General features: G+C 47.4%; 1 protein-coding gene across 7 annotated transcripts in view; it reads left to right on the plus strand.

Annotated features, from left to right (window-relative positions):
- RXRG (retinoid X receptor gamma) overlaps positions 1-18,205 on the plus strand; it is a 116,400-nt gene extending 98,195 nt beyond the window's left edge. For 5 of the 7 annotated variants that reach the window (XM_073358199.1, XM_073358202.1, XM_073358203.1 and 2 more), the window contains 6 exons: positions 8,509-8,669; positions 10,118-10,247; positions 11,668-11,800; positions 12,278-12,369; positions 15,671-15,776; positions 16,674-16,871. In XM_073358199.1, coding sequence (XP_073214300.1) covers positions 8,509-8,669; positions 10,118-10,247; positions 11,668-11,800; positions 12,278-12,369; positions 15,671-15,776; positions 16,674-16,848 — 797 coding nt within the window. In that variant the 3' untranslated portion in view covers positions 16,849-16,871. Of the gene's footprint in view, positions 1-8,508; positions 8,670-10,117; positions 10,248-11,667; positions 11,801-12,277; positions 12,370-15,328; positions 15,627-15,670; positions 15,777-16,673; positions 16,872-17,780 lie in introns of those variants that run through there. The other 2 variants (XM_073358200.1, XM_073358204.1) reach the window with 2 other exon arrangements.
- Positions 18,206-18,491: the final 286 nt, after the last annotated feature.

Raw genomic sequence — 18,491 nt, forward strand, 5'->3', positions numbered from 1 at the left:
GCCGCCAGAGCAGAGTTCTGCTCCAGTGACTCTCCTTTCAAAGGTTTCAGAGGAGCAGCCTTGTTAGTCTGTATCCACAAAAAGAAAAGGAGGACTTGTGGCACCTTAGAGACTAACACATTTATTTGAGCATAAGCTTTCATGAGCTACAGCTCACTTCATCGGATGCATACAGTGGAAAATACAGTGGGGAGGCTTATATACATAGAGAACATGAAACAGTGGGTGTTACCATACACACTGTAACAAGAGCGATCAGGTAAGGTGAGCTATTACCAGCAGGAGAGCGGGGGAGGGGGAGAAACCTTTTGCAGTGATAATCAAGGTGGGCCATTTCCAGCAGTTGACAAGAATGTCTGAGGAACAGTGGTGGGGGAGGGAGGGGAATAAACATGGGGAAATAGTTTTACTTTGTGTAATGACCCATCCACTCCCAGTCTTTATTCAAGCCTAAGTTAATTGTATCCAGTTTGCAAATTAATTCCAATTCAGCAGTCTCTCCTTGGAGTCTGTTTCTGAAGTTTTTTTGTTGAAGAATTGCCACTTTTAGGTCTGTAATCGAGTGACCAAAGAGATTGAAGTGTTCTCTGACTGGTTTTTGAATAATATTTATAATTATAAATAGTTATAATAGTTATAATAATAACTTATATAATAATAACTTATATAATAATAACTTAATAATAGTTATAATAATTATAATAGTTATAATTCTTGATGTCTGATTTGTGTCCATTTATTCTTTTACGTAGAGACTGTCCAGTTTGGCCAATGTACATGGCAGAGGGGCATTGCTGGCACATGATGGCATATATCACATTGGTAGATGTGCAGGTGAACGAGCCTCTGATAGTGTGGCTGATGTGATTAGGCCCTATGATGGTGTCCCCTGAATAGATATGTGGACACAGTTGGCAACGGGCTTTGTTGCAAGGATAGGTTCCTGGGTTAGTGGTTCTGTTGTGTGGTATGTGGTTGTTGGTGAGTATTTGCTTCAGGTTGGGGGGCTGTCTGTAGGCAAGGACTGGCCTGTCTCCCAAGATCTGTGAGAGTGATGGGTCGTCCTTCACGATAGGTTGTAGATACATGATGATGCGTTGGAGAGGTTTTAGTTGGGGGCTGAAGGTGACGGCTAGTGGCGTTCTGTGATTTTCTTTGTTAGGCCTGTCCTGTAGTAGGTAACTTCTGGGTACTCTTCTGGCTCTGTCAATCTGTTTCTTCACTTCAGCAGGTGGGTACTGTAGTTGTAAGAATGCTTGATAGAGATCTTGAGTGTTCTCCACCCCTACCTTCAGAAGCATATTCCCTTTTAAAGCAGGCATGAACAGCCAGCCAGCTTCACAGGTGTCTCCTGGTGTAGGGAAAAGACAGAGCCAGCTGGTATTTATAGAACACCACACAAATAGGTAGGTGGGTGCCGTACAACCCTGGCCGTTTCAAACCTGTTGTTATCCTCCCTGGGCAGGCAGAGTTGCTCTGTAGTGCCCCCTGCAGGGCCACATATGGTATTGCAGCCGTTCTCCACCTTTGTTGGCAAACTCTGGCCACTGACTTGGGGCAGGGGACGCTTGGCATCAGTCTATGGACAGAAACCGCAATTCAGGATTCATCTGTCTGCACCTTTAAACAAAGGGAAAAATTATCTTTCAAAATACAAGAGCTTAGCTGCGGTGCTTAGGGCAAGGCCCTAGCCTGGACCTGGGTTCTGGGTTAACTCTGAGGAGCAAATCCTCTCACCCAGTCTCACCCAGCCCTGACACTGCATTCTTATCTGGCCTATTGGTTCTGGACTGGTCAGTATTTCCTTCTCTGGAAGATTGTGTTGCTGGTCACCTAGTCTGAGTGGATTTTCCTTGGGTGGAGTGTGTCAGGGCACTGATGGCTCCAGCCTGGGGGTGGAGAAGGCCTGATAGACCCTGTGACACTTGCCTCTTCTCTCCCTTTGACGGAGTAGAAGGATAGAGTGACCTTCCACCACTGACCAGCTCTGCCACTCTGGTCTCATTTCAGTTGTGGGGGGTAGTGTGCGGGGGCTGCGTGGTGCTGGTGGCCTGTGATATACAGGAGGTCAGAGCACATGATCCGGTCATCCCTTCTGGCCTTAATTGCTGTGACTCTGCGACACTGGTGTCAAGGGCGATTGTGCCTTACAGCATAGCCCGTTTCCGGCTCAGGGCATGACTAGGTATGTTAGAACTGGATACCACTGTAGCAGGGACTGTGCAGGCCTCACAATGGCAGTAATACACTCGCAAAGAGCATGGTTGGTTGGTTAGCATTATCCTTGCTGCCCTTCAGAGCCCATCGGGGCTGATCCGAAACCAGCCAGTGGGGAGGGGGACACTGATGGGACAACCTACGAGAGACAGGATGCTCCTGCCCTTCTGGGGATGCGTTTGCTGCCACTGCAGTTCTTCCAGCTGCTGTTGTCATGGTAAGTGAGAGGCTCGGGCATGGATGCAGCCTGTGGCGTGTGAGGGCAGGCCCACGTCCCTGACCACCTCCTCTCTCTAGTACCCCCTGTGATTCTTTACACTGGAGGATGCCTGGGCTGAAAATCAGTGTAGCCAGCTGAGCTAGTGCAAGGGACCACACAGAAGAGGGCAAGGGGAGGGACAATCTTGGCGAGGTGGCCTTAGAGCCGGTCGGAGGGTAAGGCTGAACTGGAGCTTTGCCCTCTGTCTTTAGGCCACTCCTCTCGTTGCAGGGTGATTAATGATGCTCCGTCTCAGCGGCTTAGTGCAGCCACTGCCAGCGGGAGGTTACACTGCCAGTTGTGAATCAAAACCTAATTCAGAGCACAGCTCTCCGCGCCAGCCAGGTGCCAAGTGATTTCAAGGAGTTAGAAATTGCTGCTGCTTTCTTTTAAAGTAATGGTAAAGCCGACAGCAGGCTGCGTGCAGGGGGAATAAACTCCACAGACAGACAGCATGAGAAGGACTCTCCGGAGGATCTATGACGGGGCGGGCAAACTTTTTGGCCTGAGGGCCACATCGGGTTTCTGAAATTGTGTGGAGGGCTGGTTAGGGGAGGCTGTGCCTCCCCAAACAGCCAGGCATGGCTCGGCCCCCACCCCCCATCTGACCCCCCCTCATCTCACCACCTGATGGCCCCCCCGGGACTCCTGCCCCATCCAACCCCCCCGTTCCCTGACGGCCCCCCAGGGACCACTGCCCCATCCACTCCCTCTGCTCTTGGTCCCCTGACTGCTCCCAGACCCTCCATCCCTAACTGCCCCCCGCCACCCCATCCACCCCCCCTCCTTCCTGACTGCCCCCAGACCCCTTGCCTCTAACTGCCCTCTGCCCCTAACTTCCCCCCACCAGCCCATCCAACCCCCTCCTCTCCTTCCTGACTGCCCCCCGGGACCCCTGCCCCCATTCAACCCCCCTGTTCCCCTCCCTCTGACCGCCCCGACTCCTATCCACGCCCCTGATCACCCCCCAAACTCCCCTGTCCTCTGTCCAACCCCACTCTGGAGCTCCGGTGGCTGGCGGCACGGCTGTACCAGGACAGACAGCCGCCCCGCACAGCACAGAGCACCGGGTCAGGCCAGACTCTGCAGCCCTGCCGCCCAGAGCATTGTGCTGCGTGGTGGTGTGGCAGCGGGGGAGGGGCTGGGGGCTAGCCTCCCTGGCCGGGAGCTCAGGGGCCAGGCAGGACAGTCCCATGGGCTGGATGTGGCCCGTGGGCCATAATTTGCCTACCTCTGATCTATGAGATTTCCGGGGGGATTGCTGGAAATAGGCACTAGAGCTTCAGACAGGTTCCAGGACCTAGGGGACAGGAAGAAGTTGAATATGGGATCCCGAAGTGTCGGTGTTTGTGGGGCAATGTCAGCTTCCCATGAGACAGAGACAAGTGTTGCTTAGCAGAACTGGAAGCTATTGTTGGGTGAACCTCAGGAAGGTTGGAGTTTGGCCAAGCATCCAAAAGATCAGAAGCTGATCACAACCTTTCCCAAACTCTCTCAGGAGTCGGGGCCCCGCTGTGCTAGCTGCTGTGTACACACGGCCCCGCTCCAGAGAGTTTACAACCTAGGACCACAGGTGGATGGGCCAAGCAAGCCGATGGGAGAAGCACAAGGGAAGAGAGAGACCATTACGACTAAGGTAATAAGCAGCGATCACAGCACATCAGGAGTGAAAGCTTGACCTGAGTGAGGAAGGGTTCAATGGTTAGAGTTCTGGCCTGGGCAGTTAGACTGTGGTTCCAGTCTTGCTCCACCAGAGCCATTGTGTGTGCCCCAGGGTAAGCCACTAGGTTCTTGTCTAGAGGAAATTTACCAGTACAATTATAGCACTAGTCTGGAATAGGAGTATCCACACAGGGCATTATGCCAGTTATACCAGTATAACTATGGCAGCATAATTTATGCTGGTAAATTTCCCTGTGTACACAAGCCCTTGATCACTCTGTGCCTCAGTTTCCAATCTGTACAGTGGGGAAAACAGTACTTCCCAATTGCACAGGGATGTTGTAGAGATAAATACATTAGAGATAGAGGCGTTCAGATACTCCGGTGACAAGGGCTGCATAAGTATATTAGATAGATAGACCTTATTGAGGTGAATGAGAGTTTTGCCATTAACATCAACAGGGCCAGAATTACATCCCAGGTGGCTAACCTCCTAGGTCTCCGCAGCTGACTACAGATCTCACGAGAACAGACTTTCTGGTGAACCTTCATGTCCTTCCTCTTCCTGGTTGGGGGAGAAATGCCGTGAGAATGGGCTTTTCCATGGTAGCTTGGTGCATGCCTCTTGGCCGGAACCCAGGAGTGTAAAACCACATGGGAATAAAAACCAAAGAGAGCCGTAGATCATTTCAGAACAAGGCAGAGAGCTGAGAGAGGGCTTTTATTCCTACGGAGCTACTTGGGGAGCCTGGAGCTCCACTTGCTACAGAGGAGTTATGCTAGTTTATATCAGCGGGGCCTTGTGCTCTCCTTCCTTGGGCTGCTCCAGTTATTCATGTAGCTCCTCGTTCCAGGGCTCCCCTCCTGCTGGGTTACAAGGAGGATCTTGAGTCCATTGACTCACCTTCAGCCAGAAAAGGGAAAGCCAGCAGAATCAAGCTTTTCTGAAACCAGTTTACAAGAAGCCTTCTGCCCCATGGCTACTCATAGAAGTGGGCTCAGGTGTGCCAGAGCCATGTGATTAGTTAGCACACCCAGTTATGCATAGGAGAAGGTCAGGGCAGAGCTGATTCCAAGCGGCCGCACCACTTCTGTTGGAACCTGTGCCACGCAGATTATCGGTTACATCTCATTTGTTCCCGCAAAAAGGGGTGAGGAATGGGTGCTACATATCACCACCTCGCCCAGGAGTGCTGGAAGAGACCTTGCTAAAGCCCATTGCAAGAAATCTTCTCATTAGCCTTATCTCTTCAGAAAAGTAATTGTGCAGAAAAAAGTCGTATGTTAACATAACAATCTGGTCATAACCTGATCAGATCCCCAGGCCAGCCTTGCCCCACACCAGTGCTCTTGCTACAACTGTCCACAGGGTCACATGTGAAAAGAGCTCATCTTCCAGTGCACACACATCAAAATCAAAGCCAGGGCATCATTTAATTATCATTAGCATTGTTTTATGTCACACCGATGATGTCATTCTCTGTGTCCCTGCCCAACAGACATTAGATTAGACTGCTCAAAAGCAATACTTTAGTTGGACAAGTCAGTCTGTCTGTAAAACAGGAATATAATACAGTGGGTGTTGGGAGAACAAGTACATTAAAGATTGTGAGGTGCTCAGGTACTGTGAGGATGGGGTCATCTAATATCTAAGATAGAACTGATTTGGATAAATAAGAACTGAAGCAAACCTTTGCCTCAATCTTTTGCCAAATCTTAGATCATAGGTTTTCCAGGGCCGCACTCATTGTAATTATGTCAATTTACACAGGCTGAATATCGAGCTTTAAAGATTTTTTAAAATATTTCATACATTTGATTTTTAAAATGCCTTTAATAAAAATATTTGCGCATTTCTGAGTGTTCAGCTGAGATGGAAATGGATTATCTCAGAAAGACATCTCTTATGAAATTCCCAGCCCAATTATGCAGACCCAAGAGAGGCAAAGAGTTTGAATAATGCTTGGCTGAGCACCCAGATTTTGAGGTATTTTTCAAAACCATCCTGGTCCAATGAACATTTTTGAGGGTCACCCATTATCAGGCACTTTATTGGAAATATCCTTGGGCAACTTTTCCCTTTACACACAGGGAGACCTTCAGATGCTTCCGAAAGAGATCTTTCCTGACACACTGGACCATGTGGTGTCAGGTTTAAGCCATGTTCAGAGGTGATGCATCAGGACAGACGTGATGGAAATTAATGCTGAGTGACAACTGTAGAAACAGACCAGACTCTGCAATAGTCCTTGGGAAGCCCTACTCTTAGCATCTGCTAGAGTGGGGTGGGGGAATATCAGAAAAGAGGAGCCCCACTTCTCATGTTTGGATTCTATCATGCTTTTATGTTAAGAATAAAATAGACATGCATAGGAAGTGCTGTGGGAGTAACTTATACCTGTGACATTACACTGTTATCAGACCCTGCAAGAGAAGGTGAGTAGGTCGTAGAGGCAGACTGTCTTTGTTAGATGAATTCAAAGAGAAGTTCAACCTGGACATACCCTAATCAGGAGGGAGTGAGATGCTTGTCTCCGCCCAAGAGAACTGACAGCCAAAGGAGCCAGAAACCTGAGAGTGGCTTCCCTTGCTGAACCACTGGGGGAAATACATGTGCAGTTGCCCTCAACTGAGAGATGGAATTCATTTTTCATAAGATGGACATTCATGGAGCACCTCCTTTCCCGCTCTTTTTCACAAACCCCACCTTCTCCATGGCAGTCACTCCTGGGATTTCTGGTGGCCCTGTGAATGGGATCCCTGGAGAGCCGTTTGAGAACCGCTGCTGTCAGTGCTAATGCTCCCTCAGTACAATGTCTGTGAGATGATATAATTATCTAGAAACAAATTTTCCCATTTTCTGCCGGTTTCATTCATAGATTCCAAGGTCAGCAGGGGCCATTGTGATCATCTGGTCTGATCTCCTGAGTAACACAGGCCAGAGAACACCCCCGCAATAATCCTGAAGCAGATCTTTTAGAAAAACCATCCAATCTTGATTTAAAAATCGCCAGTGATGGAGAATCTACCACAACCCTCAGTAAATTGTCCCAGTGGTAAATTACTCTCAGCGTTAAAAATGTACATCTTATTTCCAATCTGGATGACACTGGTCCTAGCAGAGGGTCTCCCTGCATCACACATTTTGGAGCTAAGGCCCCAAATTTCAGGGATGTTCAGTGCAGCTCACTAGAGAGAGAGGCCATGAGCAAAATTTGAACCTGGATCCACTCTTCTCTAAAGCTCTGGGTTGTTCAGTATTGGGGCTCATCCTTAGCTGTTGTGTAAATCAGTGGGCGATATAATGGCAGGTGTGGCAATTTAAATCCAGAAAGAGAGACACATAGACAGGCGGGTTGAATCTGTATTAGCATCAGTGGCTAAATTGAGTGAAAAGTGCTGTGTTGCTTAGCTTATGCTGTCACCTTTACTTAGCAGGTTTGATGAGTGTATTGTTTGCTGAGCTGCAGTAAACATTTGTGGGTTGCAGTCTCAATCTGCTTCACTCTCTTGTAGTTCTCCAGGGTCTAGTCAGTAACTAAGTTGCTCTTTGACTGCTAAAGGCTTAGTTGCACTCTTTTAAATGATGGATTCCAAGTGTCTGACGTACTGCAACCAACTGAGGCAGTTGCCCTGACAAACTTTCCTATTGGATATTTGGCATTTGCAAATGCATCCTCTTCTGCTTTTGCTCGATGGAGGGTTGCCGGCTGCTGCTTTCATACCGCCCCGCAGGAATAACAGCGTGTCAATTCTCGAACAATTGCATCTCCGTGACTTTTGTGGGCTGCTTTTCTAGATGGCCAGTGATGTGAACAGCGATGGCCCCAAGCAAGAATCACTTAGCTGAACTCTCCCAATTCCTCACGACCCCCAACAACTTTGAGGTTTTAGAAAAAATTGGGACTTTCTTTCAAATCATGCCTGGCTTGGGGTTTGCAAAACCAAATCCGGACATGATGCAGGCTTGCCAAATTAAAACCTCTCCTGGTTCTGTCCACCAAAAGAGCTTGATTGAGCTGTGCCCGGCACATTGCACCGTCATTCTAAACCATTGCAAGGCAGGAGTAACACAGCATCCATGTCAGAATGGTCATATTTTGTGGTCGTGTTGCACTGATGTTAATGATGACATAAGGTGCGTGCTAATGATTGATCAGGCCCATAAAGTCTGCTTCCAGTGTTACCATGTCAACAGAGCCTTGGGTATTGCTGCCCCTGTTTTGTTTCCTATCCTCCTCACCAAGCTCTTCAGTAGTGGACAGGGTTTTATCAAAAGGGATCAATCCCCCTGCTGTTGCTGAGTTAGAAAGATGGGAAGCATTCCCAAGCTCCCGCATGGTGCAGAGGAATGTTCTTCTGTGTTCTAGCTGTGCAAGAGGAGAGACAGAGAAGCCGAGAGCGCAGCGAGAATGAAGCCGAGTCTACGAGCAATGGCAATGAGGATATGCCTGTGGAGAGGATTTTAGAAGCTGAACTGGCTGTTGAACCAAAGACGGAATCGTACAGCGACGTGAATACTGAGAACTCGGTAAGTGTCTGCTTAAGTCAGGCCTTTGCCTGTGGGTCAGGTTCAGTGAAGCCACTTGCAGCTTGTGATGGTATCGTTCTACCCTGTATTTACAACTGACAGCAGGTAACTGATTGATGAGGCTATATTTCCAGGAAGGGACCACCACTGGGAGTGAAAGGGGTGTCTTGTTTGTGGCAGCTCCTGATCAAAGCAACGTGATTGTTAACTAATTCTGGGATCTGCAGCAGAGTCACTTTCCAATGGCCATTAGTGAGCTGCTGTGGCTGACAGACTGTTTAGTAGGACTGGCCAAAAATTAGAGTTTCTCAATGGAAGTTTTCATTAAAAATTTGAATTTTAATTAAAAAAAAAAAGCTGAAATTTTCCAAGAAAGTTTTTACAGAATCATCAACAATCATTGACTGGCTATTTACAAAAAATCACGTGGAAAGAAAGTCGCAAAGCACGGGTGTGAAATTTTTTTTCCTGTTTTTTCAACCAACTCGGCGTTTAATAATGAGTAAGGGTGATCTTGAAGTCTACCGTGCTCTGGTGCGCCCGTCTGGTCTGGAGCACAGGTGTTCTGTTAAATTGGCACCTGTGAGATGGCAGGTGGAATTTGGATGAAAGGTGTCTGATTTTATTGACTCATTTTTCTGAGTAGAACAGGACTGTTCAGTTTGTTCAGCCACTGGCCAGGATTGCCAGTGGTGCTGTGATGTGGACGGTATGGTAAGAACTAGACTGAGACTCAGTGTCTTATTTCAAAAAGGACACTGAACAAACAGGGACCACTTTGTAATCAGCCACTAACTTTGGCTGGATTTGAACTGCACCCTAGAAGTATAGGTAATAAAGAGGCTTGGAAGGATTTGATTTTTATCAATGTCAATAAAAGTCAATTTCGCCGTACGCACACAGAGACTGATGAAAAAATATTTCCATTGATGATGATTGAAATTTCGGATCGGCAAAGGAAGGAAAAAGCTGCTTGAAAACTTTAGAGTTTCATTTAAAGATATTTATGTAGTATATTGTGACGGGTGATGTTGGCAATTTGTATTTTAACAGTTATAAAGCTTTCACTTTTTATATCAATGTCGACGATATTAAATAATTATTGTCTAACCCCTCCATTGTCTGATGCCCCATAATTTACTGCAACTGTGAAAATTTAAATAGATAAAAATAATAAAAAATGCTTACAAATAAACATTGATATTATGAGTCAAAATTATAAAAAATAAAAATCGCATTCTGCCAAGTCAAGTAATAAACCAGAATGTTAAATGCACATTATGAATTGTAGCTGGCAAAGGATTTGATGACCTGGATGGTGATTCTGAGTAATATTAACCTGACACAATATTGGCTGCAAGATTATTGCAAGGGAACAAGATTGTTGTCACTGATTTGCTGAAATTCTCAGTGGCACGTTCTCTCTCTTTATACCTTTCCTTCCTTAGATAAATGACCCTGTCACCAATATATGCCATGCAGCGGACAAGCAGCTCTTCACCTTAGTTGAATGGGCTAAGCGAATCCCCCACTTCTCAGAGCTGACACTGGAAGACCAAGTGATTCTTCTGCGGGCAGGTAAAATTCTTTGGTTCCCAGAATCCCCAAATGTTCCTGTTTATCTGAATCTTGCATTATTCCTTTGTTTCTTCCTACAGCATCCTGGAGATGTGTCTGCTGATTTCTTGGCCCCTTGGGGTGCTTTAGTATGTCACAATGTTATCCTCGGGCTGCCACCTAATTGCTTTGTCCTGGGGAACAAAATAATTGTAGTCAGACGCTGCACCAAACACCATGGTGACAGTATCCTCATGTTCTCGTGTCAATGGCCTCATGTACTGGTGCTACATAGCCATGTTGTAAGGTCCATAATAAAACAGGGGCTCTTTAATTGTGCCATGAGCCAAACTGGCAGAGCTTGGAAAACTGGGCCTTAGCAATAAACCACCAGCATTGGGGCTAGTGGCGCAGGCATTGGGAGGTGCTAAAGGGGTGCGCAAAGGGTCGGATCCAAAGCCCATTGGAGTCTTCCCATTGATTTCAAGGGGCTCTGGATCGGGCCCCAGTAACTTACTAATGTCATCTGAGCAAGACTGGCTGGTAACAGAGTATGGCTCAGTCCTTCTCTTTCCTTGTTCATGAAAGCATATTTTGTTTGGTTAATGGAGCCATGGAATGTGTCCTTCCCCTGTACGAAAAAACAGCTTCTAGTACAAGGATAAGAGAAAATTGGAGGGACACTATTTTAGGAAGAAGCAGATTTTTTTTCTAAACATTTTCTGTTGTTGCTTCTCCTGTGTTTTCTGGGCTGTCGGGAAATCTGCCCCTGTCCCCTCCTGGCTGCCCTTTCGCCAGCCATTGGGTTCAGAAATCATGAGTCAGATTCCCCTCCTCACCCCACCCCGTCACCCTGAAAGCCATTGGTTTCACCTGGGTTCTGAGTCATGCGCCTCTCGGGAGATGCCTCCTATCTTCATTTTGTGTGTGATCGTTTCAGGGTCCAGTTCATCCCTACCTGCATGTGCAGAAATGCTGGCTGCTCAGAGGGGGCTCTGCTTGCCCTCCCCTGGCCCAGCATGGGGGAGCTACCGTTCTAGTCCTCTTCTAAGCCCTGGGGGTGGAGAATCTCCTTATCAGACTCCTGTCCGTCCCTCCCAACTCCTTTCTGTCAGCCTCCTGGCCTCACATTCCCCATCGGGGATCTCCCACAGTCTCCAGCCCCCTGCAGTCACATGTCCCAGCGTCCTACTCCTCACAATCCCCCTCTCTGCCTGCCCCCCGCCTCCCTTTCAACCCTTTGTTAATAACATGGGAGGGCTGGGATTTCCTAAGGTGCCGTGGGGCTGAAGACACCTCTCTCGTTACATCTCTGCAGAGGGGCTGGTGTAATGGAGCCTGCACTGGTCTCCGCATGCAGCCCTGATTTAAAGGGACAGTGCCCTGTGTTTCAGTGGGGAGCTGCTGGCATCGCACATGCACCTGTCTCTTGCTCTTGCAGGTTGGAATGAGCTGCTCATTGCTTCGTTCTCCCATCGCTCAGTGTCGGTGCAAGATGGCATCCTGCTCGCCACAGGCTTACACGTGCACCGCAGCAGTGCGCACAGTGCCGGCGTGGGCTCCATTTTCGACAGGTGTTGCCTCCATTTCTCTGCCATCCCCAAGAGTGACATCTTTTCCTCTCTGTGCAGGGTCACGCCTAAGGGAGACCGGCCACATATTCCTGCTAGCATCTCCCCTTGACACTGGGCCTTTGTCCCCAGGTGTTTCACACACCACGTACGCAGCATTGCCCCCATGTCATCTCCATAGTCCTCCTCCATAATAAAGAAGATAGCAGCTTCCATTCCAAGCTAGATCACCATGTTCCTTAGGCTCCTATTCAGCTGTTGCTTATGCAGACCCCGCAGCTGGGCCATGCCTGAATGCACCAGCCTAGAGAATGGTTATGCCAATAAATCTGTAATCTCACAAGAGTCATCTGAGTGTTTTGCCAGTGCTGATCTATGGAGCATTCCATCCTAGATTGCCACGGTGTTGCATTTAATGCTAGATGCAGACCTTGCCATCCATACGCTCTCTGTCTGTCTTCTTGTGTCTCCAATGTGCAGAGTTCTGACAGAATTAGTGTCTAAAATGAAAGACATGCAGATGGATAAGTCTGAGCTGGGATGCTTACGAGCCATTGTCCTGTTTAACCCAGGTAAGTCTTGGAAGTAATGGATGCTGTAAGGTTCTTTCAGGTACCACCCTCAAAGGCCACCTCTAATAATTCTTATTGGCATTCAGCAACATCCAGGGGAGATGCTTTCTGGATCATTATGCATCCTCCTATTGTTATGGTCATCCATACTATGCTGTGTCTGTGAGTGTGTCCCACCACAAGGTGTGCGTTCACCATTACCATCTACTAAGAAGAAGGTCAGACTCTCTCAAGGGTGTAGGAATATGTCACCCTCTTGTGGCTAAATATGGTTCATATGCTACTGCTCTGATTTCTTTAGAGAGTGTTGAGAGCATGTTGCCATCTGGCTGCTGCAATCTCCAGGGGTTGTAAGCCCTAATATGGCTAGACAAATGTGAGTGTTACTGATCCATGAGAGGACCTTCCCTCTTATCCCATGACTGCGTACTTTGCTTAAGAGGCTTTGGTAAGGAACCTTGGCAAAGGCTGTCTGATCATCCAAGTACGCTATATCCACTGGATCATCCTTGGCCACATGTTTCTTGATCCTCTCAACGAATTCTGATAGATTGGTGAGTAAAGGCTAAAATTTAGTCATGGGTATTTTTAGTAAAAGTCATGGACAGGCGTGACCGGAGTCCCAGGGGAGCAAACTGAGGTCACTCAATTAGGGTGAACTGCAAAGAATGGGGCAGACAATCCCCAAAGCTGGTGGATATTCCAATACTTAGATTTACCAAGCTAGCCACAAAACAGCTTCTATAATACCTCACTGGTTACCCAGAAGCCTACAACACAGTTCCCTTAAAACAACCCAGCCTTGGGCCTCCACCCAGACACCCAAGTCAGGTATGATGAGGATTACTGAAATTCTTATTCATCGTATAAAAAAGTTCTACCAATCCCAAAGGATTGGACACATTACCTCCCAGGTTAATGAATATTTCAGATCTTACCCAAATACACGCTTATAGCCAATTCTTATTAACTAAACTAAAATTTATTAAAAAAGAAAAGAGAGTGAGTATTGGTTAAAAGATCAGTATACATACAGACATGAGTACAATTCACACCCAGCAGGCAATTCACCGAGCGGTTCTCCTGGTCATCACAATCCTAACTATTGATATTTTGAATAATAAAATACCCCCATTACTATTACCTGTATGTTCCTAATAACAGGGGTCCCCTCCCCCAGAGGGGTATACTCAGTGCAAGGGGATACCATGACATCACCTGGAAGGGAGGTCCCAACTATGGGATCATTTCCCTTTGCTCCACCTTTATGTTCTCCTTCCCCAAGACTTTCATCCTCCTCAACAGCACAGAGGCTGTCAGACGGGGGGTGGGTCGGTTCTACTGTGACCCTGAAAGTCTCCTCTGTATAACTATCTGTCTCCCTTAGCTCTCCAGTTCAACCACTCTGGTCTCCAGAGCCTGTACTCACTCTCTGAGGGCCATGAGCTGCTTGCACCGAATGGGCACATATGCCACCTGCTCACAAGGCAGATTTCATACCTGCTGCATTCAGTGCAGTACACTGGATAGCCCACTCTGCTGCTGGATGTCTCCCTGCATTCTTTGTACTCTTGCAGGGATTTGTTTTGTTTTGGGGGGGTGGCATTGGCCTAACCTTACAGTATGTTTATTATGTGTATCTGCCTCTTGAAACCCCCGTTTGTTAGCTACAGTGGTCGCTCAGAAGCTGGCTTTTTAACCCCCATATTGCAGAGCACACATCACATGTCACCCTCCCTGCACGTTGCTACCAGTTAGTTCCTTGGACTGCTGACAAAAACAAGCATCTAGTCCTGAAAATCGGGGGAAAATGTTGTGTCCTAGGTTACAAGGCGCCTGGAAAGAATATGCTTAAGTCTCAGTATCGATGAATCACTTTAGTAGCCTTGTCAGCTACATCCAGCTTCACTGACTCTGTAAAGAAAAAGAACTAATCAGTACCGGGTTTACAATGGTGTCAGGGTACCTGGCCCACACTCAGAAGGGGACCCAGTGCCTGGACCATGGCCCCACCCCTCTCTGCCTCCTTCCCCCCCACCCCAATATGAGCAGCAGGTGGGGTCTAAGGGGGAAGAGGCCAAGTGGGGGTGGGGCCTCAGGGCGGAGTGGGGGGCGGGGCCCACAAAAAGGTAATCCGACCCTGGAACTAATCATTGACAAAGAGCATGTCCTGGCTCTGGGTGAAACCTAGCTTGTGCCCTACCTCAGTAGTGCATCCAAAGGCTGCTCAGAAAGGAATCTTTCCATGATATCGCACATTCTGTAACTGTGGAAGAGGAGGCCGGATTCCATGCCAGGGTACTGGGAATTCGGTAGGTAGCACCCTTCCCTTTCTTTCATGCAATATCTCACCAACCTAGAGTGGGGTCCCACTACACTAGGTGGTGTAGGCGTACACATGGCAGACCCAGGCCCATGAGAATCTAGAGAGACAGGAGGAGAAACGGAGAGTTGTCCAAGGTTGCAGATCCAGGTATGGAAGCCACCTCTCAGCACTGTCAGTTCAGTGCTTTCTCCATCAGACCACAGTACCTCCCCCAGTGTAGTGGCCGGGGTACTGTGCTGATGGAATTGTTGCCCTCTGTTCCCTTGGCCATCTCAATAGCCTGTAACAGAACCAGCTGTGCTACCTGCAGAGACCAGTTACGTCCACTTGCTGGCTCTGTTGGAGCAGCACAAGGCAGCCTGGGGTGGGCTCATCACTTTGGAGATAACAGCCATACTTCAGAGCACATCACATTCCAGAGCAACTGCTATTTTGTGTGGAAAAGAATGGTAGGTTCAATCCCCAAACCTGTTAAGATCATTTCAGTGTGGTGTGGAATAGACAGACAGATATTAACTTTGTGTGTGTGTACAAATATATGTAAATATGCTAAAATCTACATCAAAAGAATATGATTTAGGGTGCAAAAGGGAAATGTTAGGAAATGTCTGATTTACGGTTTTTCACACACAGCCTTGATTCTGTCCCCTGGGGCATCCAGCCTGTGCGTGGAATGAGGCAGTATGAGATCATATCATTAAAGACTGTATCATAATACATGCTCAGAGACTGTCCCTCACTATGTGTATGTACAGCACCTACATCCTGGGAAGCCGTTAGGTGCCACTATATAATATGACAGATAATGTTAATGAAGAAAGCCTGCCGGAGGGGAGAGACTGCTGCCAGCTCACAGGAGCTATCTCCAGCTCTTTTCTAGTGATTGATCATCTTGTTCAGCTGTGGACCAAACAAAGTCTGAAACGTCAACTCTGCAATGATTTCCTTCTTGCTTTGGGTTTCTCCCTGGTCCAGATGCCAAGGGCTTGTCTAGTCCCTTCGAAGTGGAGTCCCTACGAGAAAAGGTCTATGCCACGCTCGAAGCATATACAAAGCAGAAGTACCCTGAACAACCTGGAAGGTAAATATTGAGTAGCACAGTGCTGCACCTCTGTCTCTAGGAGACACCGTGTGGCACGCTCCCTGGGGGGTGTGGAATAGTGAGATTAGCACCAGTCACAGCTCCAAAGCACTTCTTTGTTCCTCCTCTGAGAGGAGTGCAGGAATCTGTGGAGAGCTGGCTAGAAAGTGTTTTTTCCTTGCTGGAAATTTGGATGAACAGTAAACATTGTTCCATTTCACCGCCACTTTCAGTAGAAAAAATTGACTCTGTGTCAGCAAAACTGCAGCCCCAAACTGGAGAGTTTTTGGCTCCCCCCCCCAAAAAAAAATCTGTTTCGGGCTGAAATTTGTTGTTTCTCTGACGAAAAATCATAGCTGGTCAAGGAAAGGACATTTCTGTAACCCGCCTGAGCCCATCTCTCGTCATCTACACCAGCAGTGTCCTCTTGCCTTTGGCCCTTTGGCCTCATGTAAACCACTACTGGCAGGCACTGCAATTTGTTCTCCTGGGTTGTACAACACTACCCTCTCCTGGCTAGTTTCTAGAAATGCCAGCGCACATAACAGATCATATTGCTGTTTAAGCTGCCTAAGAAGCAAGGTGCTGGCAGCATTGCGATTTTTGGCTACAGATTTGTGTGCTGCAGACAGGAAGTGGGGCATGGATAAAGGACAGTCAGCTGTAAATGTGGCCACGTTTCGTCCATAATATAAAGGAAGCGGGTGGGCAAAGGAGGTTGATAATAGGCTATGAAGGTTTTTTAGGGGCCAACAGAGTTCAACAATGATTTCAATGGCATGTTTTAGCTCTAGATCACTAGTCCAAGCCCTGGCTGGAGGAGACTCCAAACTCTTTTTTGCCTTGGAGGTTTGAAAATGTGGGGTAAAAATTTCTCCCTCTTTTTATTCTCCAAAGACATGCTGGTTTTTACCAGGCAAGAAAGAAAATCCACCGTCCAGCTGTCCCCATGTGTCCTGCTCAGCTGCTGGAATTTGCCCCAAATGCTCCAGATAAAGAAAGGGGTTTGTATGTGTTGAGTCCCTGGGATTCTGATCTGATTAAACAGAGGAGCAAAGGAACCAGCAGCTGAATTAAGTGACAGGCTCTGCCACTGTGAGATGAAATTATGAGAAGCAAAAAGGTAGGGTAAGCATCAGACAGCTTCCACATGTATTTGGCTTGTGAAATAATCTTCCAAGGGAAGTCATAGAAGCCCTGTCTTACTTAAAACTAGACTGGACAGAACACTAGACCATGTCGTGAAATATTTCTGGTGAGGAGTAGATTGCATTTTTGGGGGCACTGAAACTCCTTGCAAATTCAGGTCAAAATCAGCAAAAAGCTTTGGCTGAAAAAAATGGAAGAAAAATGCAAACATTTTTGTTTTGACTTTTTGATTCACAATAGCATTTCATTTTGAAATTTCACTATTTAAAAAAATGGTGAAAAATCACCCGGAACAAAAAACCTAAGAACAACAACAAAATCATTTCAGGTAAAAAAAAATGTATTGTTGTTTTGGTCCCCCCACCCCCATTTCCCATTTTGGAGACAGAAACTGAAAACAAAATCCGTTTCTTTGAATCTAATTGAATTTTTCTCCCGGAGTTTTCCGTTCCACCCCTGAAATGGAAAAAAATCAGTTATTTGCTCAGTTCTGTGTAGCAGTGTGGGGAACAATCCTGCATTGACAGGGATGCAGTGATATGGCTGTACAGGTGCATGTAGAAGCAGCAGTGTGATCTAATGGACAGAGCACTGGACTGGGAATCAGGAGACATGGATTCTGTTCTTGGCTCTGCTACTGACCTTAGGTGAACGGCTTCACCTCTTTGTTTGCTTTCCTTCACATATCTTGTCTGTTTAGATTGTAAGCTGTTCAGGGCAGGCGCTGCCCCTTTCTGTGAGTTTGTACCGCCCCTCACAATGGTGCCTTGATTGTGGTTACACTCTACTGGAATAATAATGACAATAGTCCTTCCCCATCTCTAACTTCTGTGATTCCATGGCATATTCTTCCAGATTTGCCAAACTCCTCCTCCGGCTGCCGGCGCTGAGATCCATTGGGCTGAAATGCCTCGAGCACCTCTTCTTCTTCAAGCTGATCGGGGACACTCCCATCGACACCTTTCTCATGGAGATGCTCGAGACCCCACTCCAGATCACCTGACCCTGTCGCTGGGAGGGAGATGGTAGAGGACAGTTTAGGATATTGTGGACCCACATCAGCTCCTGCCCAGTCTCCTTGCCCCTGTCCCGTACTGCGACAGCTTGTAATAAAGAGAGAGGCTTTATAAACCCTCAGATCTTTTTAGGTGGGAATATTTGTACAGAGACTAATTGACTCGTCAGACCCTCTCCTTGCCAGCTGTGGAATCGCTGCAGTTTATCAAAGTGCTAACAAGACCCTTTCCCCTGTACATGTAATTGGTTTAAATTATTTTTTCACTCGCAATAAAAGCAAAAAAAATATATATATATAAGATATCGGCCCAGATCAGAGCCGAGAGCGTGTCATTCTGTCACACTGGGATGCATTTGGCACAGAGTTTGGGAGAGGGAAGAGGCTGAATAACCCATGGGCTTAGGCATGGGCTAGATCTGAAGCAGCACACTGGGAAACAGTTACTGGTGTGGTCCAGTGGATAGCAAGCCTGGCTAGGACTCAGGGGATGTAGGTTCTGTTCCTAGCTCAGCTACTGACTTGCTGTAGGACCTTGGCCACCTCCGTTT

Source organism: Lepidochelys kempii, chromosome 8 (assembly GCF_965140265.1).
Source record: "Lepidochelys kempii isolate rLepKem1 chromosome 8, rLepKem1.hap2, whole genome shotgun sequence".
Lineage (NCBI taxonomy): Eukaryota > Metazoa > Chordata > Testudines > Cheloniidae > Lepidochelys > Lepidochelys kempii.